At 39.1% G+C, this 26,758-nt stretch overlaps 1 protein-coding gene across 12 annotated transcripts in view; it reads left to right on the forward strand.

The window, feature by feature from the left end:
- Positions 1-26,758, forward strand: part of Lrrc7 (leucine rich repeat containing 7) — a 445,479-nt gene that overhangs the window by 226,508 nt on the left and 192,213 nt on the right. For all 12 annotated transcript variants that reach the window (XM_040751539.1, XM_040751532.1, XM_040751538.1 and 9 more), the window contains 3 exons: positions 2,504-2,582; positions 13,741-13,830; positions 16,806-16,862. In XM_040751539.1, the coding sequence (XP_040607473.1) occupies positions 2,504-2,582; positions 13,741-13,830; positions 16,806-16,862 (226 nt within the window). The remainder of the gene's footprint in view (positions 1-2,503; positions 2,583-13,740; positions 13,831-16,805; positions 16,863-26,758) is intronic.

The following is a 26,758-nucleotide window of genomic DNA, read 5'->3' on the forward strand; positions in this document are numbered from 1 at the left end:
CTTTGACTCATAACCATGCACAGTGGTGTTTTGTTTTGTTTTGTATTTTTTCTGTTATTTTTTTCTAGCCTCATTCAATTTCAGATGCAATACAAACTGCAACAATAGGAATTAAGAAGTAAGGGGCTTAAAGTAGTTAAATAAATCCTCATGCAAATGTTAGTGTTTAAATTCCCCTATATAGACAGTATTTAAACCTGGGTTTGTGTGAGAAAATCATGAGGACAGGCAAAACTTACAACAAATAAAGCAAGCATCAGGAAAAGTGAGATGGAAAGACAACTTTCATGTCACAGAAATCTCACAGGTAGGTTTCCCTCTGGGTGGTGTCTATTTATAGGCTCCGGGGATCAATGCTGTACTGTTGTTAAGCTCAGTGCTTCATAATGTTGAGACTTTTCCCTACATTTGGGTTCCGAACTTAACTTCTATTCAGAAAGAAAGGTTTCTTTTCATATATATATATATATATATATATATATATATATATATATATATATATAAACCAGGTTTTAAAACACAGAATGACTTCAGAGGCTGTTCTATCATTAGAGAAAGTTGAAAGCTATTTTAACTACAAGCTGAAGAGTCTCTCTGTAAGGGGCAGGGAGGTGACACAAAAGCCAGGTGTGGTGGCATGCTGTGATCCCAGCAATGAAGAGGTGCAGATAGGACATACTTGAGGTCTAGCTGTGTAAATGAGCTTTGGGTTCAGTTGCAGACCCTGTCTCAAAAAAAAAAAGTGGAGACAGGTTAGGAAAGACAGTATCGATCTCCGGCTCAATGATGCGTGCCCATGTAAACAGGCATATTTGTGTGTCACACCCACGCATGTGAACCTAGGTAGATGATATGGCTTTTATTTAGATTATCCTGTCTGCCTTTGGTAGGAAAACCCAAGTAAATGAAAAAAGTTAAACCCTGTAACCTGACATTTATCCATGATTTTCTGTTTCCCCTCCTCATGCCAGATAGGAATGATAAATTGATTAATCTCAGGTTTCTTTCTTACCTTATATATACTGATTCCTGAGGGAAGAATGAATAAGCATGATGGTCAAAATGAAGATTTTTATTTTCCTTTTGAGACAGGATTCATGTAGCCCCAGCTAGCCTTGAGCTACTATGTAGCCAAGGATGACCTTCCTGTCTTCAATCTCCCAAGTTTGATGGGATTGAAGGCATGCAGCACTACACCTTGTGTATATTGTGCTGTGAATCAAGTCCAGGACTCCTGGACTCCAGCAAACACTTTGCCAACACAGCTACAAACCCAGCTCAAAGCAGATACACTAAAAATATTCAAGCATTGTATTTTAAAAGCAGGGAGATTGAAGAACAGAATTAATCAGATGTAGTAGCTAAGCAACCCATTGAATCTATCTTTTCCAAGTAATCAATAATTGGTTCGTACAGTTTTGATTAATTCTGTGATGTTAAGTTTTGTTTCTAAGATGCCTTGAGATCAGAATATAGGAATGCTGTTTGCCTTTTTTCTATAATTTTGCGGATACGACCAAGTTAGATTTTGTGGTACATTTACTGAAATGAACACATTGGAGAAGTAAAAACATAGTGTCCTCTATTGGAGTATAAATATTGACTGATGGCATTTGCTGTTTGTGGATGAGCAAACTGTCTGTTTTTAAAAGCAAACATACCATTTTGCCTATAAAACTCAGTGCCCCATATAATTAGTGACCAGTGAAAGCTCTCATTTTGAGAGCCAACTCAGCCTGACTCCGAATTCAGCCAACATATAACAAGATTGAATACCCAGAGATTCCAGAAGTGAGCTTGGGGTATTCTTTTTTTTTATTTTATTTTCCAGTTTAAATTTAGATAAGAAACGAGGTTGCTTCACAAGTCAGTTCCAGGTCCCTCTCCCATTCCCTCCCCTCCTCCCGTGCCCTCCCCCCAACCCCCCCGTTATCCCCTCATTCCCCCAGGGAGGGTGAGGCCCTCCATGGGGGTGTCCATAGTCTGTCATTTCATATAGGGCAGGGCCTAGACCCTTCCCCAAGAGTTCAGGGTGAGAGTGCACCTCACATTGTTCTATGGAAGTCCAAAGTTGGGGTATTCTTATAAGGCAGTAGACACAGCTCCATTATCTTAGCTGAAAAACAGTGGTGGGAATTTGAGTGTGTGATACTGTCTTTATAGTCAAAACCTTTGCAACAAACTGTGTCACCAGGCTACTTTTATTTTCACTCCTGAGAGTTAGAAAAGAGCCAAATACAGTTGTCCTCGATTTTACATTGCAGCTTCCAGCTATCACTATCCTAACGTATTATTTAACAATCATTTTTAATTAGGAAAATTGTATATATACCTGCCTTTTGTGTGGCTTAATCATATTCAGTTATCATCTCTGCTTAAATGTTTGCCTTACATGGAGTTGAAATCTAAACTTGTGTTCTTAATAGTTTATTCTCACTATAGGAGAGCTCCTGGGATATCTTCATGAACTCATGCCATTGTTTTTTTTCCCCTGACTTTTTAGGTGTACAAGAATTTCCAGAAAACATAAAGTGCTGTAAGTGTTTAACCATTATTGAAGCCAGTGTCAATCCCATTTCTAAGTGAGTATAAATTATTAGATTTTACTTTTTTTGTATTTACATTGGCTTATAGTGTACTTAGATGGAACTTTTGTGATCATAGTTTTCGATATAAAATCAATTGTCTTAGTTAACAGAATGGTAGAAAAGCTGCCAAGATCTGAGTTTCATTAAGATAACTAAAAGCACAGTGAATGTGAAGGAAGACCCAACTGGCCAAGTACAACATTACTTCGAGCAACCATGGCATTGCTTTTCTGTAGTTCTCAGTACTATTCCATGCCTGAGAGTCAAAATCAAGGAAATAGGTATTAGTTGCAGTCCTGGTAAGAAATTAACATTAAGGACTTGATGGAAATTCAAAACAGAAGAAAGTTTAACGGTGCCAACAAACGCTTTAATAGTTGAGTATCCTCAACAAAGAAATTGGGACTGACTCCAAATAAGAAGTACCTGGGTCCCAGAAATAGCAGCAAGAGAAAAGGGAAAAGCCTAAAGGTATAGTAGATAGACATGGATGATGAGACGCTAGCAGGAAAAGGGGTGGTATTTGTGGTTCAAGATTTCTATTAATTAGGAAATCTCATAGGAAAATGAAACTCAACATGTGACTATGTCGCTGACCTAAAAATTGTTCTGGGTGAGAGGTCTGTGGAAACATGAACAGGTGGGTTAGATTAAGTCCTAACCCTGAATATTCAGGTAAAATGGAAGTAGAAATGAAATCTAGAAAGGCTACTGATGTCTTAGTAGTACCTGGAAAAGGCTGGTCCCAGAACGCAGATTGTGGTGTTCAGAGAGTGGTGCCATCCATCTTAATTGGAGGAAGCTGACAGTAAAGTCCTCCAGGACTTCGTCTACATGAGTAGAGGAGGTTAGAGTGCTTGGTAGGGAAAATATTTTCAAAAGGCACAAAGGGGCTGGTTGGAGTTTTACAACCAGAGGGCACAGTAGAATGAGATGGATGTTTACAGTGAGTAACTTGAGAAACACTATGAAGCCCCTAGTAGAAAATAAGATACATCAAAAAATGTGGTGTGCTTCAAAATCAGAGTTTCTACCTCAAATTAGAATATGGAAGGGGAAACAAATGCAAGCCTTGAAAAAAAATTTTCCCAACTCTACACCAAATGCATTTTTCTCAGCATCTCAACATAATGGAGTCACTAGCCTCTCACACCAAGACTGCCACACAGTCCAAGGTAGATGAAGAGCTGGTCTGTTTTATATACTATTTGTTATTTATTGTTTTCTTTAGTTCCTAGATTCTAATTCATTGTATTATTTAGTAATTGCAGCAAGTCTTTTAGGGTAGAAACCAGATTAAAATTTACATCACTAAGAATTTAAAAACCAGTTTTATCATACCTACTTCCAAACTCACTTAATACATTTAACATTATAAAAAAACATTTAAATTAACGATTTCATAAAAAAACACTTAACACTTTAAGCATTAGCTAGTTTGAGAGTGTATAAAAACACAGTCAATAGAAAAGTAAATTTAAGCAATGTTTCTGCCCTGGCCAGCAGGGTACAATGAAGGTCGAACTCATGGGAACATGGAATGAAATGGACAAAAGACACAAGGACAGACAACAAGACAGGCTCTCTGATCAAGCTGCAATTTTTTATTTTCTCACAAGGATTCTTATAATGGTTGAAGCAGGAAGCTTGGCGGGGTGAAGGGGTGGTTAGGTGTGAGAGGTTGAAACAGGGAACTTGGTCTTGACAGGGTATGGTCCAAGGGCACAAGTCTGTGGCAGGGGGAGTCTTGACTGCAGGCCAGGTGGCAGAGGGTGGGAGAGCCTGGACTGCAGGCCTTGAAAGTATGCTGTACAGGAAGACAAGCAAGCACACAGACATAGAAGCTTAACTGTGTTAGTCTCTAAGGATACAGTAGGAATATAAAGATGGCTTTTATTATGCTATCCTTATTTAGGACCTTCCACAGATGGCAATATTTACAAGAGGTTCTATATATCAATGATCGCTCCCGACATGTTTTCATTTTCAAAGTCAGACTTTTTTTTAAGTGCACCTTTTAGGTGCACAACTGAGTAGTTTTTTGACAGATGATTTAGTCACTAACTGTGATCAATATAAATCATTCCAACATGCCCAGAGCTCCTCTAGTACAGCTGTCTTTTTCCAGAATGGTCGGAGTGTTTTTACTCATCTTAGTGGCTGTCGCTTTGTCTACACATCCATTCCTGTAGCAGCAGGATCATCCCATTGCAAAGAAATCACAGGACTCATGTGTCCATTAATGGATGTGATGATTGTTTATAAACACTTCTGGTAGAAACTGTGTGCAGACATTTGAGAAATTCATGCTCAGGTGTCACTTACATTGCTTGAAGGCCTGAGGTAGTTCAATGGGGAGTACAGAACTCATATACTTGAACTTAAAAGAAACTTAAAAACTTGCAAATGGCGGCTGTTTCTTTGCCATCATACAATGTTTTAAGTTTTCATTTCTGCAATTTCAATCACTTTGGTAGATGTGCTGTCTCCTTGTGGTTTTAATCTACATTTATAGTGTCCAATCAGCATATTTCTCTGCATATTAATTAAATGTATTGTTTCTTTGGCAGTGATTCAATTTTTTCCTTGACTCGTCTTTTTTTTAATGCTGAATTATAAGTTATTTTCAGATTCCGGGTGCAGTATGAGTCCCAGTTCTGTGGTTTGTTCCCTCACACTCTAAATAGCACCCTTCACAGAGAGGCTTTTATGTTTGTGTGAAGTCTTGTTTAATAGCATGCATTCTAGCTTCCTGCCTAAGAAACCTTCGCTATGTTCAGAGTCCTGCTCGTTTCTCTGAAGTTTTGCTCTGATCTTTTGTAGCTCAAGCTTTCCCTTTGGCTTATGGTTCACATAAGAGCAGACCTCTGCATATCAGCAGGGCTTAATGGTCATGAGGCTTTTCTCTGATGTCTGAGTATCCAGTTGCTCCCATCTCCAACAGAGCTGCCTCCAATGAAAATTAGCTGTTTATATGTGCGTGTGTCCATTTGTGCTTTCTGCTATGTTACACCAACCTATGTGCCTACCTTTATAGCACTGACGCTCTCTCAATTACTGTAGTTGCGTTGGTCAATCATGAAGTTGGGTAATATGAGCCCTCATTAACTTTATTCCTTATCATTATCACACGAGTTAGTTGATGCCTTTTTGTCTTTCTATACAAATTTCACAATCAGCTTCCCAGTTTCTTCAAAGGTATAAATGTCTGCCAAGATTTTGACAGATATTTCATTGAATCAGTAGATTTGGTTAGAATTAATATCTCAGAAATATTGGGATGCTTAATTCTGAAAATATCTCCAAAACTTTTTCATATTTTAAATTTTCTTTTATCCATTTTTGTAGATTTTTACATGTTAATACTACATATTTTATTTATTTATTCCCATGAGTTTGCTTTTTATGCTATTGTGGATAATTTTTGTTAATCTATTTTGTCATGTATATAAATACAATAGATTTTGAAATATTTGCGTTACAACTAAACTTTGTTTCTTAATTCTCCTGGACTGTTTCTGAACATTTGGGGAGGGGTCCTGTGTAAGCATTCCTGCTGTCTATGAATTTGTGTACTTCATTGTTTTTATCTACTTGTTGAATATTGACTTTTCTTGCCTTATTTGTCTTGTAGGACCTCCTCTCACATTAAATAAAGAAGTGAAAACAGACAGCAATGTTAGTTTTTCATTATCTGCTATTGCTTCTTATTTTCTCATATACACACTCTGTCAGTTTAAGGAAATGTCCCATAACCAGCCTTCATTTCCATTGGCACCCACACTGACAGGACTTCTAAGTAAAATTCGTTCAGGGAAATGCAGCCTCTGTCTGTGATAGCCTGTGCTTGTTGTTTTCTGTTTCTTGATTTTAAGTCTCTTCTTTTGGGTTCCAAAGACACTCTACATTTTTGGGAGGCTATTATGGCAGAGATCTTATTCAGAGTACCAGAATCTATATTAGTTTCCTTCTGTGTAATTAATGCCCATGAGCTCAGCAGCTTGTTTACTGTATACTGTCATCTCCCAGAGTTTCTGGTTCAGGAACTTGTACATAGCTGATCTCGGCTGCTGGTTCACAATCTCACCTCCAGGAGATAAGGAAAGAGCAGAGCAGTGTTTTCAGAGGCCTTGGGTGGACAAGAATCCACTCCAGCAATAAATTTGGGCTGTTGTAGAATTCCTTCCTCACACAGAGAGCTGAGAGCCCAGCTGTCTACTGGCCACCCCTAAAGACTCTGTGGGCCTCTAAAGGGTACATCTCCCTGCTGTATAATTATCTCCAGATGCAACTTGCTACCTAGCATCTGGCTTCCTCAAGGTCAACACCAAGTGAGAGTAAGTCAAGAAGATGATTTGGGATGTGGCATCCCATTGTACAGCCATGTTCTGTTAACTGATAGAAAAATCATCAGTCCTGCCATTGCAAGAGACAACAGGGCCACTATACACTAGAGCTGTCACACCTTTTGTATCTGTTTTCCAGAGTGTTTATTGTCACTGGGTATTGAATTTGGTCAAAGCTGATTTGTAAGATCTGTAATCACTTGGCTTTCCTTCCCTTGGTTTTATGGCGACTCATATTGTTCAGTGTTTCCTATCAATCATGTTTGCCGAAGGACAAACTATTTAGGCATGAATATTGCTCACTTTTATGTTCTACTGCTCTGATTTATTAATAACTATTAATGGTTTATCTGTTGATTTTGTGAGATATACTCATCAAATGTTTCTGCTAATTCCTTTGTCCAGTTTTCTATCAAGGCAAAACTGGTTTTATTGAGTTGGGAAATGTTCTATTCTATTTGCTATAGTAATTGCATAGACTTACTTTTATCCCTTTAGTAAGCATTGGTGTTCCCACTATGCCTGTTAGCCTTCCCTTAGTAACTAATCAGCTATCCAAACCAGTTATTTCTCCTTCAGAAATAGTTTTTCAGGAACCTGTTTCCTTTGTACAAGTCATGCCTTGCTGTTTCACTAAGTTTTCCTTAGTCCTTGACTGTTTCTGTTGCTGTAGTTCTGGTGTTATTCTCTCTCTCATCACTGGCTTTGAGTCTTATTGTTTGGCTTCATCACTCTGACTACCAATTGTTAAGTCTTGCTGATCTTTTCAAGTGATAGATTTGCTTTTTATTGATTTTCCTGCATTAGTTTTTTTAATTTTCCCTAAAAATTATGAAGTAATTAAGTGATGAAAGCATAAAAGTTATAGTTTCCAGTTACTACTCTCAGGCATCAGAGAACATGATCAAAATAAGCCTGAAAACAGCTACTTAGTAAGAAAACAGAGCCTGGAATTTACTAGGAATGTTCCTGTCTTCTCTGGCCTCTCGTTACATAGCTTCATTTTAGTTTCCATCACAACCTCACTGAGTATGTATTGACTTTTGCCATAATAAATAACCGAAACTAGTGTTTAACTCCCTGGTTCTTTTCGCTATGAAGCATCTACAATATGAATCATGGATATGTTTTCAGCTTTTGAGAATATTCAGAATATGGCTGGTGAGATGGGCCAGTGAGATGAGCACTTCCTGCGAAAGCATGAGGACCTGGGTTCAAATCCCCAGCGACACCCACACAGTAGCCAGGCGTGTCGGCGTGTGCCAATAACTCAGATTTTGAGGAACAAAGACAGGTGGATCCTAAGAGTTCTCTGCCAGACCAGACTGGCAAGATGGAGAGTTTCAGGCTCAGGAAAAGACCGTAGCCCAAGAGAATAGAATGGAAAGCAAGAATTAAAACAAATATGATGCCTAATCTATGGCCTCTGCATGTACACTCATAGGCATGTACACACACATAACATACATAATAACATAGAAATAAATTAGAAATAAATATTCAGAATTCAATGGCAAGGAAGTCAGTAATGTGTTACAGTGTAACATCCTGTGGGTATAAAGCATGATCTCTGCTTATCATGGTGTTCATCCCAGGTCACAATTAACACAAACCCCTCTCTCGCTCTCAGAAGAGTCTGAAGATGCTCTATAAGTTATTCAGCTGCTGTTTATACAACAAAACTGCAAAAGTAATTGTTAAATAAAAAGGCAAATTAAAATGCAGTTGAAACGAACTTTGCTATTGTTAAAAAATAAGAAACTATTTTTTAAAGGAAAAAATCAGGTGAAATGCAAATCATGACTGTGTGAAGGAGGTGGGATTGCAGCTAGCTTTTCTACTGCTTTTCCAAGTGTTCTGTAATATCTTACATTAATTTAAAGTAATTTAAAGCCATATAAATTAAAGTATTTATATATAAAATATCATCCCAGTTAGAGAAGATGTTTTTACATTGACTCTTTAGTGACAACATATAACACTTACTTCAATGTGGTTTAACCATTCTATTACATTTTTTTTGGTGTTTTGAGACAGGGTTTCTCTGTGGCTTTGGAGGCTGTCCTGGAAGTCGCTTGGTAGTCCAGGCTGGTCTCGAACTCACACAATATGAAAAAAAGGAGGCTGAAACAAAATTGCCTACAGTCAATCTTAAAATCCTTTCTTCAGTGGAGAATATAAGCAGTTATAAAAAGTACTTAAGACACTGTTCTAGTTAATACAGGAAGATATAAAAACACTAACGAGAAGAAATGTGACTGCTATTTCATGATTCTCGCTATGGAACTAGTGAGCATTTGGTTGTGGAAGCACATCTGAATAGCTGGTGGTAGAATTACCATTTATGAGTGAGGAAACCAAATCTGATGAAAGGAAGTTATTTTCAAAGGTCACGATATTAGCAGAATTGTAGTTCAAACTCAAGACTTTCACCTCTAGTTCCAACACTCCAGTACTTCATGTATGAGTGTCTCTGTATGTATGAGTATCTGTGTCCACTATTGTCTGTCTTTTATTGTGGGTAGAATGCATGCATTTTAATTCAAGAAATTAAAAAAGAAAATGCTTATGTAGCAGAATTATTTAATTTTTAGCACATTTATTTTTAACCAATCAACCAACTCTGGAAAACCATCAAATTATTAAAGAACATAGAGTCATTTTATTATCAAATGTTCCTTACTGTGCATGATATTGGCTTCCACTGAATAGTTTGGTGCTAATGAGAGCCCATGAAAGCCATCTTGACATTTTCTATGGGATTTCTTCTCCCTCACAGTTTCTGATGAAAACAGTAGAGTTCGTCGGTGGGATTAGGCCCTTAGAAACTACAGTCATGCCATAAAGTTAATAAAAGCCAGGTGTTTTCTTGAGTCAACTTACTGACTACATATATCACAAAGATAACACATAGGCCACCTTATTGTCTACATTTTTACAGTACAGGATAAGGCAGTTTAGGAGACTTCTTATCCTGAAGTACTATGTGGTTTATCCTTGCTAACAAAAGAAAATTCTCAGTCCTACTACAAGCAATTGCTAGAAACTTTCTGCTGGATATGTAAGAACTTTGTGAGGGAAACAAGAAGACATTAATTTTCAATCTCATGTAGAGTAATTAGTCAGGGAATTATTATTGAAGTGGGTTGGGATAAAAATACAGCCCTGATAAATATACCATACCACACCAGCATCCCCAGCTCTGTGGGGTTTTTTTTTTGGTAGAAATGCCCATATAAAATGTCACCATATATGTTATAACTAGGCTTAAAACGTTACTTTGTGTACAGTTTTTTTTCAAGTTCAAGTTCTCATTTTAAATCAGGGTCACATGGTCAGTTTTAAAACCTAATGGAACTTCTCTATCCTTATGGGTTTCCAGGCTGTGAAAACATTGCCAAATAAGCAATAACAGGGAAGCAAATTGTTGATCACAGTGAAAAATAAGATTCTGTTTGTTGCCACCTACAGAGAATTGAGGACCACCCATGCTTCAAACTATCCCGTAACTAGAAAGTTCATGTTTTCAGACTTTTTCGTTAGCAATGACTTTTCCCCTCTGGTTTATTGAGACAGAACCTTGCTAGATAGCCCAAGATAATCTTGAATTCCTGTCTCACCACACACAAGCTCAAGTACTACAGGAGAATCCCTTTATTATCATCTGGAAATGACTTTTGAGTTAAATTGTCAGGGTCCGGCTTTTCTTTCCTTCATTTTTACGTGTTTATGGCTCTTCCCTTCTCTGAAGTCATAAACAATTCCTTTCAGTGATGTCAAAGAAGGACAGTGGCTAATTTAGAAATCTGTGTAGCCTCTGTGCTGCTACCAGAAAATTACCATGCAGTAGGCATATAGACTCCAGTGTATGGAAAGGAAGACATGAGGAACAGTAGCTATTCATTGAAGTTGCTTGCTGTGGGATCAAGGCCACACCTTTGGGATAAGAATTCAAAACCCTCTAAGTGCAGTCTCCTATATATATTCTCAGGTGTTGACTCCCAACACCGTCCCATGAACCTCTTTGAACTCAGTCTCCTTCTGGAGTCCCTACTCATCTCAACATTATAAAATCCCCACCATCTCCTCTCCTCCTTCCCTGTTTCCATGAATTCCTCTTTCCCAAAGAATGAACTTATGAAAACACCCCCACCCCCCTGGAAGCTACATCCAAAAACAAACCCACCCTAAATCCAAGCTGGAGCAAGATAATTGCAGAATGAAGTAACCAATATAAAATCAGTGCCCTGGGAATTTGTAAAGAAGAATCACTACAAGTCCATATCAAACTATTGTGTGCAAAGTTGGAGCAGGACTTCTGTAGCATACCAGTAATCCCCAGTAGTGAGGCTGATGCAAGAGAGGTCTGCAACCATCCTGAGCTATATAATAATGCAAGGCCAATCTGGGATATATATAGTCAGACACTGTCTGTCTCAAAAAAAAATGGAGCCAGAGAACTGGCTCTGTGGGTAAAGCATTTGATCCACAAATCTGGTATCTTAAACCTAATCCCCAGAACCCACTTAAAAGCAGAAGGCTAAAACAAAGATGTTCTCTGATATCCATACACACTGTGGCATACGTGCGCCCCTCCAACACAATAAATAACAATAATGGTTTTTAATTTGAGAAGTAATGACATAATAAATTGAAATTCTTTTTGGAAAAGCTTTTTTCTATGAATTAAAAAAAGAAGAACAAGAAGACTTGAAACTAACAGAGAGACTATTAAAGAGACTATTAGGAACCCAAGAAGAGACGGAGACGGGAGCAGAAGATGAGCAGACAAAAATCTGTAGATAAAACGTACATGTAATGAGATGCCACTGTGGAAGCCTGCCCACCTGCATAATCAGTGTGCTAATAAAAAAATAACAAAAGAAAATTATTTCCAAGAAGGGAATTCTGTGTTTAGTTTGGGTTGACAAAAAGCAGATGTGGCAGTAAATGTAGGCAGAGTATGCTGGCAACGGTCCCAGGAAAAGAATTATCAAGCATTCAAGATCTCCACTGAACTCAGTCGCAGGGGGGATGTTTCAAGGGCACAAAATTCCCCAGAGTTGTAGACAAGGCAGACAAATGAGGGGGCTATCTCACTCCTGCTCCACAGTAACTGCAAACTGCCCCTAGAGCATTCTGAGGCCCTAGCTGAAGATGCCATCTTGCAGGGCACATTGCCAGACTCATTTACAGGAAAACGGGAAACAAGCCGTGCTGTGTCTGCACAAGGGCAGGGTTTTCTAAGACAAACATTTACTGTCCAAATGAATGAAATCTGAAAAAAACAGTAAAGCTGTTTTTTGTAAGTTCCAGAAAAAAATATAAATAATATGATTTGATGGATATGACATGGAAGCACAATAAACATGTTTATTTTTTAGGGAGTTAAATAGATACACAGTAAAAGTCTTAAAAAGTAAAATAATAAACATTTAAGAATTTGTAAGATAGGCCAGGAACTGGCCCATGCCTCAGAACTTGGGGGGTACAGAGGCAGGCGGATTTCTGTGAGTTAAAAGACAGCGTGGTCTACAGAGAGAGTTCCAGGACAACCAAGGCTACACAGTAGAGAGACAGACTAGACGTGGTCATGGAAAGGCATGGGTGGCATCCATAGTACAAGCTCTGTTTCTTCACTCTGTTTTATGTGAACTCTTACTCTTTACGTAGAGGAAAATATTTCATAGGAAAGTTTGAGGAAAAGGAGAGAAATGATGAAGGGAAACTCACATGTTATGTTCCAGAATAGGAGTGAGGAGGCTGCAGTAGAAGCCAAGGGAATGAATGTCTGTCAGTGATGTCAATAGTTGTTAAGCATCTTGGGATGCAGAGTGAAGGCAGAGAAGGTCTTGATTACAGCAGGCCAGAAGCGCTGGAGCAGTCAACTTCGGTGAGCACAGTTAGCTATGTACATGATGCCGGTAGTCACCATAGGGAAGAAGATTACAAAGGGAGGAAAAGGCAGCTTAGAAATACTTTACAGAAGAATGAAGTCCAGACTAGATTATAGAGAAAGGTATTAAAGGGTTAAAATAGAAATACAGTTATAGGAAAAAATCCAATATTGTACCAAGAAAAAGGTCTCCTGGAGAATATTTCAATTAAACTAAAGGGGAAAAGATTTAATGTTTCAAGAAATTATTTCATCTGATTTTTAAAATTTTACCAAAGGTTATCCTCACTTTTCAATGTTGCTTACAGCCATTATGGTTCTGTTCAAAAATCTCCCCAATGTTCTTGGTCGTCTTTAATTAACAGGACGTAACTCAACTTTGCGTCTGTACACATGTTAAGCTGGCATTGATTGGAGTGGGAGTCAGTTTAGTCCATTTTCATGTGGGGCAGGCTTGGCCATCATGGTGATAAACTGCAGGGAGACGTTAATGACCGACTGAAATTGTTAGACGTCCATCAAGAAGTTCTCACCTGACTTGATGTGACTGTTCTGGTAGGAAGGCCTGTTCATCTCAAAGCCATATTGTCATTGGGTTTGAGATTTCCATAAGAATGTCTTGGCTGGTGCAGAAGGTGCAACCAACAGGATGAGATTCCAGCTCTGAATAATGTAAGTGTCAGCTCAGACAGAAGCATGGAGGGGGAAAGGGACCATTTATTTTAATAACAGGAAAATTTTTTTAAAAACTTCCAGCTGTAGTTGTTAGCTCAATAAATTCTTCCATTACTCACAGCAAAGGAAAGTTAGAAGACATACTTCATTTCTCTTTTTCCTTCTCTAAGATATATATTTTTGCTGTTTCTGTAGCAACATTGACGCACTGACTAAAACTTTAACTCCCTTTTAGACTACCCGATGGCTTCACACAGCTTCTTAACCTGACCCAGCTCTACCTGAATGATGCCTTCCTTGAATTTCTTCCAGCTAATTTTGGAAGGTAAGCATGAGAGATATAACCTGTGTAATTTCATTTTGCCTCTGCTAAGTGCCTCACCAGTACCAGGATGTGAGTGACCATGCTAATTAAAGTTGGGTCTCATTAATACACAATAAATTTTAATTAAATTTTCTATAATTAACATAAAATTATATTTTCACACATCATCAAAGAATTTTGGTTGAATTTGATTAAAGCTAGATATAAAAAGGAAGTCCAATAATATGAGAAAATGCGGCAGGCTGTTCATGACTCTTGGGTTGCAAAATTCCTTCATAGGTAGGAAGCAAAGGACAGCATTATATTTTTGGTTGTGAGCCTAGCCTTTAATGGCTGAGCCATCTCTCCAGCCCAGGACAGCATTATAAATGCTTTTCAGTAGGATAAATCATAAACCATAAAAAAGTAGAAATTTTTTCATTATATAAGAAAAACAAATAACATCCTTAATATATAGACTCCTTACATGTGAGCATAAAGCCAATCATACAGGGAAATATATAGGTAACTGCATAGGCAGTTTGTGATAAAATGGAAAGAGATAGTGAATACAGGAGAAATGTCTATTTCCACAACTATTCAATACAATACAAATAAATGAAAGAGTTTCACTTGTCCTAGCTTCTGAAACCAACTTACATAATTGAGGGTAGTGATATATGCTCTAAGAAGTTTAAAAGTAGCTATGACCATTGCAGTTGAAATTTATTACTAAGAATATCTCATACTATTTTTGGGTTTGTGGAAAGTAAATTTTTCATTATTTTCTAAATGAAGACCATGAAATCACATAGGAGTTGGGCTAACTCTACTGTGGTACTCCTGTGTGACAATTCTGTGCAGAAATTGATGGTCTTAGAAAACACTTTCTAACCCCAGATAAGTCTAGGAAGGTGTCATGGAAAATATATAAACTGTTTTTCTAATGTGAATGCATGAGATAAAAGGATGAAATTCTAGATGACTTTGATATTCATTCATAATTTGTTTCAGTATCTTCCAAGAGTATTTGTTGTGTAACATATGTGTCCTAAACACAAAAGACATTCCAACATCATTGCCAGCTTTGGCTAATCACTTTGAAACTGTGCAAATGATTAACTGGGCATAATTCAGCACTTGCCTCTTGACAAGGATGAGTAGGACATTAAGTAGGGTGATGAAGTCATCCAACACACAGTGATCTCCCTTTCATACTGTAAATGCAGTAAGATGTCCCAGACTCCTTCACTTCTATGAATGAAGATATCACAGCACCCTGAGCCATACACACAAAGGAAATTATTTTAGTTATGAATTTGTAAAAGAGTGTTTTTCCCAGATCCATCTACCCTTATAAACTAAAATTATCCTTTGTGTATCAACTACTTTGCAATGTGCTTCAAAATGAACAAATAACAAAATATTATAATTCCCTAAGATACTTTTTGTCTTGAATTTTTTGTTTTTATCATTTCTCTTTAAGTAGTCCTAAAATGAGCATAAGGTTTAGAGCTAGAGGACACATAATGACAATACAAAAGCTACTTTGAATCAGAATTTAAGTTTTGTGTAAGGTGCTTAATAACAAAATGTTTGCTTATAATAACTCATAATCTAAGCAGTTTTTTTAGCCTTCAGCTAGGTGGTTTGATAATAGGATGCTCAAATTCTCTTCCAGTCTGAAACTTTGTACCCTTAAAAGACTGAAAAGATCTACACCATCACACTAACACAGTCATTGGGATGTGAAATTTTCAGATATCTAAGGAACACTCATGAGTGGAGCTTTTGTGTATTGAAGCATACTATTTCATAAAAAAATTTAATTAAAGTTGAGATCTTGAGAGGAAGAAAAGGAAAAAGAAAGAGGCTTAGATAAATACCTAAAAGCATATTAAAGATAGATAATAGGTGAAGTTGTTAGGTAAATACATTAAAGATGATGATGATAGTTCAAGTTGTTAGATAAAGAACTAAAGCAGGCAAAAGATATATAATACGTGAAATTGTTTAAATAGTGAGATATTTTTCCCTTAAAAATTAACATTTTAGGAAATCCAACTAGTATTTGTTTTACAGTAACTTTGTGGGAAACAAACACAAGATTCAGTCTGGTTTTGTACAGCAGTGTGCTCCTGGTGGCAACCCTTCTGTCATCATGTGCGAGGTGCCCTTCTGGAACACCTTGGTAACCTAAGCAGCAAGAAGATGAGAACTGTGCCCTCCGCTCGACACTCACAGGCAGGAGAAGATCCCAAGCACATACACGGTGTCTCTAGTGAGATCAGAAAGAACAGCACTTACCACAACTTCTGATGTGCAGAACCGTGTGTTAGGTGCTTGGCACCATTTAAAGTATTCAGCCCCGAGGAGTCAGGGCTGTGGATGAGGAAACCGAAGCTAGTTAGGAGGGCAATGGTGTTGATTAACTTGAACAATGTCACAGAGACAAAACATGCACTCATCTCTCTTCACGCCAAGCTGAAGGCTCTTTCCTCTGTCTACCTTTCAGGTCTGTCTACAACCCCTCAGTGAAAAGCCTTGCTATATCCCAATGAATGTAACACCTGAAATTTAAAAGAGAGTCAACAACAACCTGTTCAACACATATGCTTATTAGACATAAAAGTGAATGTACTTTTATGAAAACATTAGAAAATCGGGAGGCTGGGATTAAAAGATATAATCAAATATCTTTAGGTTTCATAAAATGTTTTGTCATTGGCCAGTGCTGATGAAACCCTGCTCATCATCGGTTTGAATATTTGTTTAAAATCTGCACGAGCACATGCGTGGTACACAGGTGTACATGAAAGCAAAATACGCATACACATTAGAAATAATTAAATAAATGATCTCTGATAAAATACTAAAAACAGCTGAATATTTCTCCCTAATTAGTGATAGTAATTGTTCGCCTTGCCATGTGAATGTGTTTTACATAGAAATAGTGATTTTTTTTGAAAAGCAATTTTTAAAACTCTTTTTTATAGACTTGTCAAATTGAGGATCTTGGAGTTAAGAGAAAATCACTTGAAAACTCTACCAAAGTAAGTGACTACATTGTTTTCAAAGCTTCTGTTGTGATTTTTCACTACTAGGAAAAAAATGGCTTCTCACTTTTACTCTGACAGCTGTGCCATTTTTACTGAATTGTTCTATGCATTCTCACTAAAGGTCAAATTCTACAGTAAACTGTGTGGGTTTGTATGAACTAGTAGACTTCCTGCTTTGCAAACTTGCACAATGGCAGAGGTCTTGCTCATGGCTGGAGGGCCTTGCCAAGAGTCTAAACCAGTATCTCTGTCATTCTTAACAAAGGTTTCCCAAGTTTCAGCCTAGGGGGCTCCACTCTGCAGGTTAAACTGTGGGTTGTGATGGTTTATAGACCTGCAGCAAAGCCAGAGATTTTTTAAGGGGAAAAAAAGGTTAAAAATTTTCAAGAGTTCCTAACGTGGTTATGAAAGTAAAAAAAGGGGGGAAGGAGTGGTTATAGTCACATATTCTTATAAACTGTTGCATTTTGCCGGTCTATTTAAAAAGATGGTTTGTATAAATATACAGGACATTTTAAAGCAAAAGCTAACTTTATGCAGCTTTGTAAAATGCTGTTTCCCCCTGCTTTCCTTCATTCATGTATAGTAATAGTGTTTGTGTTATATGAGAATAATTGATTTTCAAGATTAAAATATATTTGCAATATTTTTCACTCACATAAAGTGATATGCCTTGTCTGTGTACTGCGTTAGTGTTTATTGCTTTCCTTTAGTTCTGCAAGACATCAAGTTATCAGTATATTTCCAAACTTTCAACAAGGCTTAGACACTTTCCCCTGCTGAACTGAAACTTAACCTTAATTTTTTCCTTTTTAAATTTATTCCCTGAGCAAATAAGGCTAAATATACTGATAAATTAGCAAGCTCAATTACATGGGATGCAATGCATGAACATTTCATCACTGCTATGCAATGGGTGTATTTGTTGGGGAGTCCCAACCATGCTCTGGAATCTACTACAGACAGACACATGGAGAACCATGTGTGTGATTCTCCCCATGTGGCAGTTAAGAAGAAAGCTTCAAAAGGAGGTGTATGCTCCATACTGCAGCTTCCTATGTGTAAGTAATGCCTTTCCTGGACTGGAATCCTAGACAGGGAGATATGAGGTGGTGTGCGGTCAAGTGCTGGTCTCCAGAAAGCTATTGCTACTGTTTCATCTGGATAGCCTTTGCTTGTTGCCTTAAAGGCAAAAACACATCTAGGTGGACCATAAACCAAGACGGAAGAGCAGTGATTGCTTACATCTGATTACACACATTCATTTCTAGGAGAAAACCCTGAGTGTGCAGAGGAGAAGTCGCAATGGCCTCGTATAAGGACTTCAGTTTAAAATACAAAATACACCTAATGCGGGTTGTACAGATTTTAGTATTTTTGACATAAGTTGTAATATGTAACTTATATTCTAATATAAATTGATAATATGGACTGCGTAGGCAATGAGTAACAGTACTATTAACTGATGTGTGGGTGTTGTGTAGGCTGCCCAGTAGTAATCAAAATTAAATGAGGTTGAACAATGTGTCTGGACTGTTTGGGAATGTAAAACTTTGTCAGAGTTTCTTAGAAAAGGACGCTGGGTGTCTTTGGTAGACTGCTGTGTATGTCACAGCTATAACTTTTATATTAAAAAAAGCATGTTCAGGGGTATTTGTAATTCAGAATGTTTGTTTTATGCTATGTCAACAAGAATCTAAGAAGCAAAACATAGACAGAATGCATGGGGCTTTGCTTTGGTTTTGACATCTATGGAATAAAAACTACATCTGTTGAATAAAGTAAACTGTTTCCATGTATAGCCCACTATTTGATTACCATCTGGAACTATAACTTAGAGGTAGAAGAGAACTTTGTACATTTCTTTAGTATACTTTTCCAATAAAAAATTAATGTAGTTTTGGGAAAAACAGTTTTGGTTTCAAAATAGCTTCTGGGGAATTAAGAGATTATGGTTTTCTTGGCATTACAAGCAAGCTGCAGGGCGTTTGTGGGTCTTTAATTTTTTCTTGTCTCAGTTTGTCTTAAAGCCTACAAATGCCTGGCAATATGTAGGAAATGCCAAAATATACAAGAACTGCAATGTATTAAACATTAGAGTACACTCCTGCAGCAATGTGATGGGATTGTTATTTGCAGAACCTAGGATCCGTGTCTTGGTTTAAAACACAAGCATAAGTGTCCATTTCCTTGCATTGCCCCTGTGGTTATCCTTTACATGTCTCAAATAGTGGGGAGAGTTAAATCCGCAAACATTGTGGTGATAGACTGTTTATGATCTAATAAAGCTTAGCTGAAGATCAGAAAAGGAATACAGTCAAGTCACCAGAGAGCTCTTATCGCTCCCAAGCCTAGGGCAGTCCTTTCCTCAACGTAGCTGGAGACTAATTCCCTGCTCTGAGACCCTGCTCCTGTCTTGTATACATCTTGGTGCTAGTATTAAAGGTGTGCACCACCGTTGCCCAGCTTTTATGGCTAACTAGTATGGCTGCTGGAATTAAAGGTGTGTACCACCATTGCCTGGCCTCTATGGCTGTGGCTAGTTTTGCATTCTGATCTCCAGACAATCTTTATTAGAACATAAACAATATATCACCACACAAACATTTGCTTAAAAACTCATTGAAGTAGTCAGATCAGTACTGGATGTGGTAGCAGAGGACACCAAACATCTGAAAAGGAAGATAATACAAAGTAAAAAAAAAAAGGAGGGGGATTCAATAATGCCATTTTTCTTACAACACAAGCAATTATCCACTTAACTGAGTGGTCTGAGTGGTGACCAAAAAGTATGGAACTAGTCATTCAGATGAATATTAATATGTGAAGGGAAGCTGCCTTTGTTTGCCTCATTTCATTCGTGGATATTTACCTGTGCATTCCTTCCTTTCTTCCTTTGTTTCTGTTATAAGAGCAGCCAGGTGTTGAGGTTAAAATAGCCGCTTTGTCTGCTTCAGGGCATCCTAGACTGTGAGAGTCCAACTGTTGACTGGACTGCAGCTGCCCAGAGCCCTCTCTGTCTGGGATCTGCTTCTGTGCATTCTAGGGTGGGTAGTTCTTGACTTTCCCTCTAGCGGCTTCACTGGCGATAGGTCTTAAGTGTGTTTGTTCTTACTTTTCCTTCTCCTGGAGCATACTTTGAAAGCTGCTGTCTTTGTATGTAGTTTTGTATCAAGCCTAAATCTTTTTCTTTAGACTAAAAGGGGAATTGTAGTGAGATACCCACCCTGCCTGTTCCTGTAGCCTGTTTGGTCATGGTCATGGGTGAGTAAGTGATGGGGGTGAGTTTTAGGTCTGGGTTCTGGGCAGGTGGCTATTTCTTTCTTTCGGGCGGGTCATGGAAGAGCAGCCGGTGTAGATCCTTAGAGCAGGAACCTATGGTGGACATCTGTTTCTTCTGTAAGTGACTTCTCCCCGAAATAAATTATATTTAATATTAATACCTAGTCCTGTGAATCATTATCCGTTTCTCCACAAGGGTGTTTTGCCGGCTGTGGGTGACAGGTTTGGCTGGTGGATGTATAAGCTACTCTCAAGTTGCAGTTGGCTTCTCTCAGAACTGTAGGAGGAGAGAACAGAAGAAAGAGGCAGGGAAACCTTGATGTTTTTATAATCTGATCTCAAAAGTGATATGCCTTGACTTCCATCATATGCTGCTAGTCCCCGGGTTTTTTGGTACCCTGGAGTATGTAGAAGACATGAGTGACTCCAAGAGATGGGATGACCAGTGACTACTGCATTGATGTCTGCTGCTTGGCATGGCTGGCCTACAGTTCAGTTACGACCGTGCATCCTGGGCATAGGATATAGAAGACAAGCTCACAGAGAACAGGCCTGGGATCTTTAGCCAGGAACAAAGTGTGTGTCTTCCAGAGCTCACAACCTACTTGTACGTCTATCTGAGAGCCATGGCTCTGCTGCTTTCTGCATCACAGATTCCCTCAGGCCAATCCTGCGTGGCTAATCACCCCATGGACAGTGCTGTTCTCCAGCGTCTTCCCCTCACACCACATGAAACCACCCTAATTTGCCCATCACCTCAGTCTCCCATTTAAACTTCTTCCTATGATTTGACCCCTCACTTACTTGTAAATGAGATCATCAGAAGATGTAAGTGCCACTGAGGAAAGGACTTTTCTCCTCTTTTGTCCCTGTTGATTTTTCCCCTGCCTACAGCATGGTGGACAGCAGTAAGCAAGCATGATGCTGACTTAGTGAATCACAGTTGGGATATTGCCATGTGGACTGAATATCGGTGGCTCCCAGCTGCTTCCACACAGAACATTATATAGGAATCTGATGACATCAAGTGAGTCTCTCCTGTGCCAGGCAAATCCAGAAGCATGTGAACAGCTCTAAAATGGAAAAACCAATGAGCATGGTGGGTAAGACACCTTGGCTTAGAGGTCATTGAAAGAAGGGGCTTCAAGTGGCAGAGGCATCTGACACAGAACCTTGTCTTCTGGGTGACAGACTCCACTGAGAACTTGCAAAGGTCTGTAGAACCTTGAAGATCTTAATTATAAGCTTAAAATCTTGGAATCAACAGGATATTTCATGTTAATTTTCATGTTTCTATTTTCACCTAGAAATAACTTATTTGGAAGTTTATAAAATAAGACACACCAAAACACTTACTATACTATCGGGAATACCCCACCCAAAAAACCTCCAGTCTCTCAAGGGACTATACTTGTCCAGAGAAAAATAAGCAAAGAATTGTTTGTTGGCATATCCACTCAAGAAGAGGCCTTTGTTGAGGGAAGTTCCCCTAGGACTGTTAACAATATTATACCCTGTTATCATCTCCAAAGTCTCTAATTATCTGTAAATTTGAAGGGTAAATCTTCAAGTACTCAAAGAATAATCTGAAAATGCTCAGCAGTTCATGCTACATAAACTAGTAAATGGAGGGTACCCCTTTTATATGGTTTCATTCCTTATGCATCCCTGCCACAGTTAAGTGATTCCCCCACTGCAAAAATGAACTTCAGAAACACTATGTTCTTCCTGATATGTGAATTCCTAGCAACCCATACACAACCCACATACACACACACACTTGCACACACATATATACAACATGTGCACAATGCACACACACACATACACACGTTTACATATACACTGCATACATGCACACACATACTCATGTACTCAGATGGAAATGACACATTACACCTTGAGTGGACACACTGAACAGAATAATTCACTGTGGCTTATTTTGGGACACTCAACAGATCTGCCCATTCTGATTCATATGGAAGAATGTCCTTTTTTAAAAGGCTGAATGAGACTCTGTCACATGTGCACACCACTTTGTCTACATCCCCTCACCTGTTATTGGACATCTGAGTTGTTTCCTTCCTGACACTATATTGAATATTGATGTAGCAACATGGGAGTTGAGTTCACATATTACTGTGAGGTGTTCGTTTTGATCCATTTGGGCATGCTCAGAAGTAGATTTGCTGGGTCACATGATAAATCTATCTTTAATTTCCTGACAAAATTGTCCATCACAGTTTACCACACTGATCTCTACAGTGACTATCACTTTTTACATTATACCAGAGAAAATATTAAATCTTACTCTAAAAGGTCATTTAAGGATAAAAGCATCATCTACACACAGAAACAGTTACTAGTCTCATCCGAAAACACGTAAACACAGGAATCAAGGGGACAATTCCCATGTATGAGCTAAGATGCCTAAGTATAAAAGCCACTGTGTTTCAATTACAAAAGATTAGTGCTATGTAGACGATATATTTTGCATAGAGAAACTATCTATATTCATAATTATCACTCAGATTTCTAAGGTGCTTGTTTCCAAGTAACATGTTCTTACAGTTCAGAGAATTATTTATTACAGCTGTAATTTGGTTTCAAATGAATGCGTTTATACAGTAGTCAGCAAAGCAAAATAAAAGGATAAACAGAAGGCAACAGACAGGAGCAAAGCACCGACAAATCAGGCAATTGTAACATCCCGTAGAAATGCAACAAGAGCAAGCAAAGGTAGCATCATCAAACCACAAGCTTACAGAATCCCACAGAAATAAAGTGGAATAAAGTTTCTCCATAATGAATCTTCCCCTTCCCAATGCCAGAGTTTCTACCACACAGGATAAGTAGTAACCTCTACTGCAAAGGGTGCCTCCCATTGGCCATTCTCAAGGGCGCCATATTTTCAACCTAGGATTAGGTTTATGGCCCTGTTGTCCCTTCTCCCTGTCACGGAGGTAAGGGGTCAACCAGCCCCAGGATGGAAAGTTTGGGCATATTCTTGAAATAAACATTGCCTGAGTCTCAGGCAAGAGTGGGGCGTGGGAATAAACACGTGTAAGTCTGTGACAAAGGAGGCGTGCTCGCCCTAGAGTGTCCTTCCAACAAGCTTATGTAGCAAGTGACAATTCGCCAATGTAATGTATAGTACACTTGTGTAGCTTTTGTGTAAGATCTTCTGTCCTTCTCTGTTAAGGCTACTTCACTGACAGATTTGCCTGGAGTACCATGTACTAGCCGTGTTCTCATTCCCTTAAACTCCTCTTTCCTTTGTCTACTATTTTGGTATCAGCTATCATTGTCGGCACACTGAAGGAAAACCCAGAAACAAGTGTGCATTCTGCTCTGGGCAGTAGGACCACAGCCATTTCTCCTCCCTGATCAGTGTGCTGTGGATAGATGGCCACTTGACCTCCATCGCAGTGAAACAGTTTGACGCGCCCTCTAGCACTTTGCGGCAAAAAAGAGAAAATTCCCTTGCCAAGCACTGCTTGCCCAATGGCTTCTTGCTGCCTTTATCAATCCTGATTTTGTCATTGTTTTCTATCAGTAGTTTGTGATCAGATACTTGAGTTTTAGAATCACATTACCTCCTGTTCCTATCACTTTCCAGTGCATGGTGGTTTTGCTGAACATAGTAGCATCCCATTCTGGGTTTTCTTTATGGAACAGACACGATGACAAGTTAGCTTCCCAGGGGAAACCACTCCAGTTCTTTTGACCTTAAAGAGTCTCAGGTTTTCTCGCTTGTTGACATTATGCACATACTAGCATCTCATAGACTTCAGTGTCGTATAACTGTGCAATTTTTAGGCTATTCTATAAAACATAGAACGTGAACTGTCCATGGGCTCATGAAAAGAAAGATTATGAGCTATCACATGGAGTAGTTTACATTTCTCTTTAGCCTTCCTGGTAAAATTAAGATTTGGGAATATTGTGGTCAGCTAAGGGGTGGTAAGGATGCATGGGGGATACAGTACAGAAAGCAGATTAACACCTGAGAATCTAAGTTGCCCTGTTCAGAGTGACCCAGTCGATAGCCACTCTGAGTCCTGCTCATTTCATTTAGCTGCAGGCTGATAGAATCGTGAGGCTTCGGCAGAGCGCCAGGCTCAAATTCTCACAGAGTGATTTTCCTGAACTCACCTGAGGAAAGCAGGAAGGTGTATTAGTAGTCCAACACTTTACACCCAGACAGCCTGGGTTTGTAGTCTGGCCCTTGTGCCTTGTTGGAGATTTTTCCTTCTCTGAATCAGACAATTATTATGTTAAGAGGGATTGGGTGTCATTATCTATTTTAAGATGGAAAAAAGAGTTTGAGTAATTTTTTATGAAAGTAATGTTTGGGAAAATATATGGTGAAATACTTTATAGCAGTTCATAATATTTAGATGCATTAAAGTACTATGAATTACATGTTTTTTATTCCATCTCTTAAAATATGTCACAAAGGGATTGGCATTAATTTTCAGTTGTTTCTTCATAAGATAAATCGCAATAGATTATAATGATAAAAATACCTTCCTTATTTCTAGGAGGACTTAATGAATACTCACCTACACACAGTCTCTTACCAATAAAATACTTTTAACGTCCAGGCATAAAGGTATTTAACTCTTAAAGACTTTTTCTACTTTTAGCTTGGTGGTTTCTTTGGGTAAATATTGAACCTAAGTAGTAAACAAAGGACACGATAAACTTAACAAAACATTCAGCATCAGGAAATACGTATAAGCAAAATCTGTGACTTCACTCCCAGACTCCACAAGTGTGAAAACTCAATTTAAGGTGATGCCGTCCTCCTTCACGGCTTCTTAACGATGGCAATGTCTGTACCAACAGCATGCCCCGTGCTGCACGGTAATATCACTTTGTTCTCAGCATCTGAGGGCAGGAACAGACACAGAGATCCTGTTTATTAGATCTGTTCCCAGCACTCAGATGCTAACCCCATGCTAAGAGTCGCCAGTGTTTCAAAAGAAACCTGAGCTTTGGTCTGGGTCCCTCTTCCACATACCCGTAGCCGGACCTCAGACAGAATACCCGCTCCAGGTCAGGGCCAAAATCATCTTGACCTCTGCATCAACGCACAGTAAAACAAGTGGATGCCCAGCTCCCCCCATATGTAGCACCGCCCCACCCGAGAAATGACAGCCATGCACACTCTCCCTGCCTATAGACATCAGTTTGTCACCTCTGAGCACATTCCCTCCCCTTTCTGCTTCCACACTTGCCTCTCCACCTCTAGCCTTCCCACCCTGGTCACCTGTGTCATTGCAATCTGTCTGCAGTCATTTCCAGAGCTTACTTTCTGAAACCTGTCACAGCACATAGCAATTTTCAGAGGCTCACCGGCTTTTAGAAGACAACCATGCCAGAGCCCTTAGCCAGTCTGCATTTCTAGACTCTTTCCAGGTTCGTTGCCTCCCTGCACTTTCTCAGTGATACGATACCACTCTGTGTATTAAGTCAGTGCAGCTTCCTGTCACTGAGTGCCTCTTCTGACAGATGCTCTCCGTGTCTGAAACAGTTCAATCCAAACTTTAACTTCCTCCTAACTGGTGTCATAAACTTTAGCCATGGCTTCTGTACTCACGGTGGAAATTTATGCTAGAGGTTTTTCAAAGCAAAGTTCATACACACACACACACACACACACACACACACACCTTGATCTTATCGTAGTTTTAGCCAGAGAGCTAATTTGCTAGTTTGCAAAGGTTGTGTCATCCAAGTAAGTGGACACTAAGGCATCTTCCTTCTGCAACAGCCATCTTCCAGCAGGTTCCTCCTAAGGCACAGAAAAAGAAACAGATTCCAACAGATCTGTTTTCCTTAGTATTTTACAAGAATTCCTGCTGCCTGTTCTTTGGTTCGCTTGTAACACGGATTCTTCACGATTAAGCAACAGGTAGCTACGCCAGCTCAGTGAAGTACAGTAAGAGACACAATCTTTCCTTCCAACTCTGCAAATTCTCCTTTGTTTTTCTCAAATCTCCATTCTCTCTGTTCAAATCAGAGGGGTTTTTTCAGGTCTTGCTAGACACAAAACACATCTTTAAAAATATTTATTTTTGACAGGCCTACCCACCCACTGCCAAGTGGTGCAGGCTAATGGACACCATTACCAGGAGCAAATATGTTGTGGAGAAATGGAAAAGAAAGAGAAGCAGAGTGTTTTGAATGCTATGGGAAGGGGTGAAACTAGAGACAGGATGGTGGTAAGAAACAAGCTGATGTAGGTGGCCTGAGTTGCCACTGCCACCTGAGGTCATGTGATGTCCTGCCCTGTGCTGCCCCTGAGGGGCATGTCTGGGTCTATAGTCCTACCATAGCTGGGTTTGTGTTGATATCTGAGACCCATGTTACCACCAAAGGCCGTGCAGATGTCCATGGACTGGGCTGCCACCTGACACAATGTTAATGTCCAAGGGCTATGATGTCAACAGGGCCATCCTCACCCGAGTGGCCTGCACTGCCCCCGCTCACAGCCATGTGGAAACCCATGGTCTGGGACTGCTACATAAATCCATGTTGATGGCAGAGAGCCATGATGAGCAGGCCCAGCTCCTCACCAGTCCTGATGGCATAGTCTCCAG

The sequence above is a fragment of the Mesocricetus auratus genome, unplaced genomic scaffold (assembly GCF_017639785.1).
Source record: "Mesocricetus auratus isolate SY011 unplaced genomic scaffold, BCM_Maur_2.0 Super-Scaffold_100009, whole genome shotgun sequence".
Taxonomy (NCBI): Eukaryota; Metazoa; Chordata; class Mammalia; order Rodentia; family Cricetidae; genus Mesocricetus; species Mesocricetus auratus.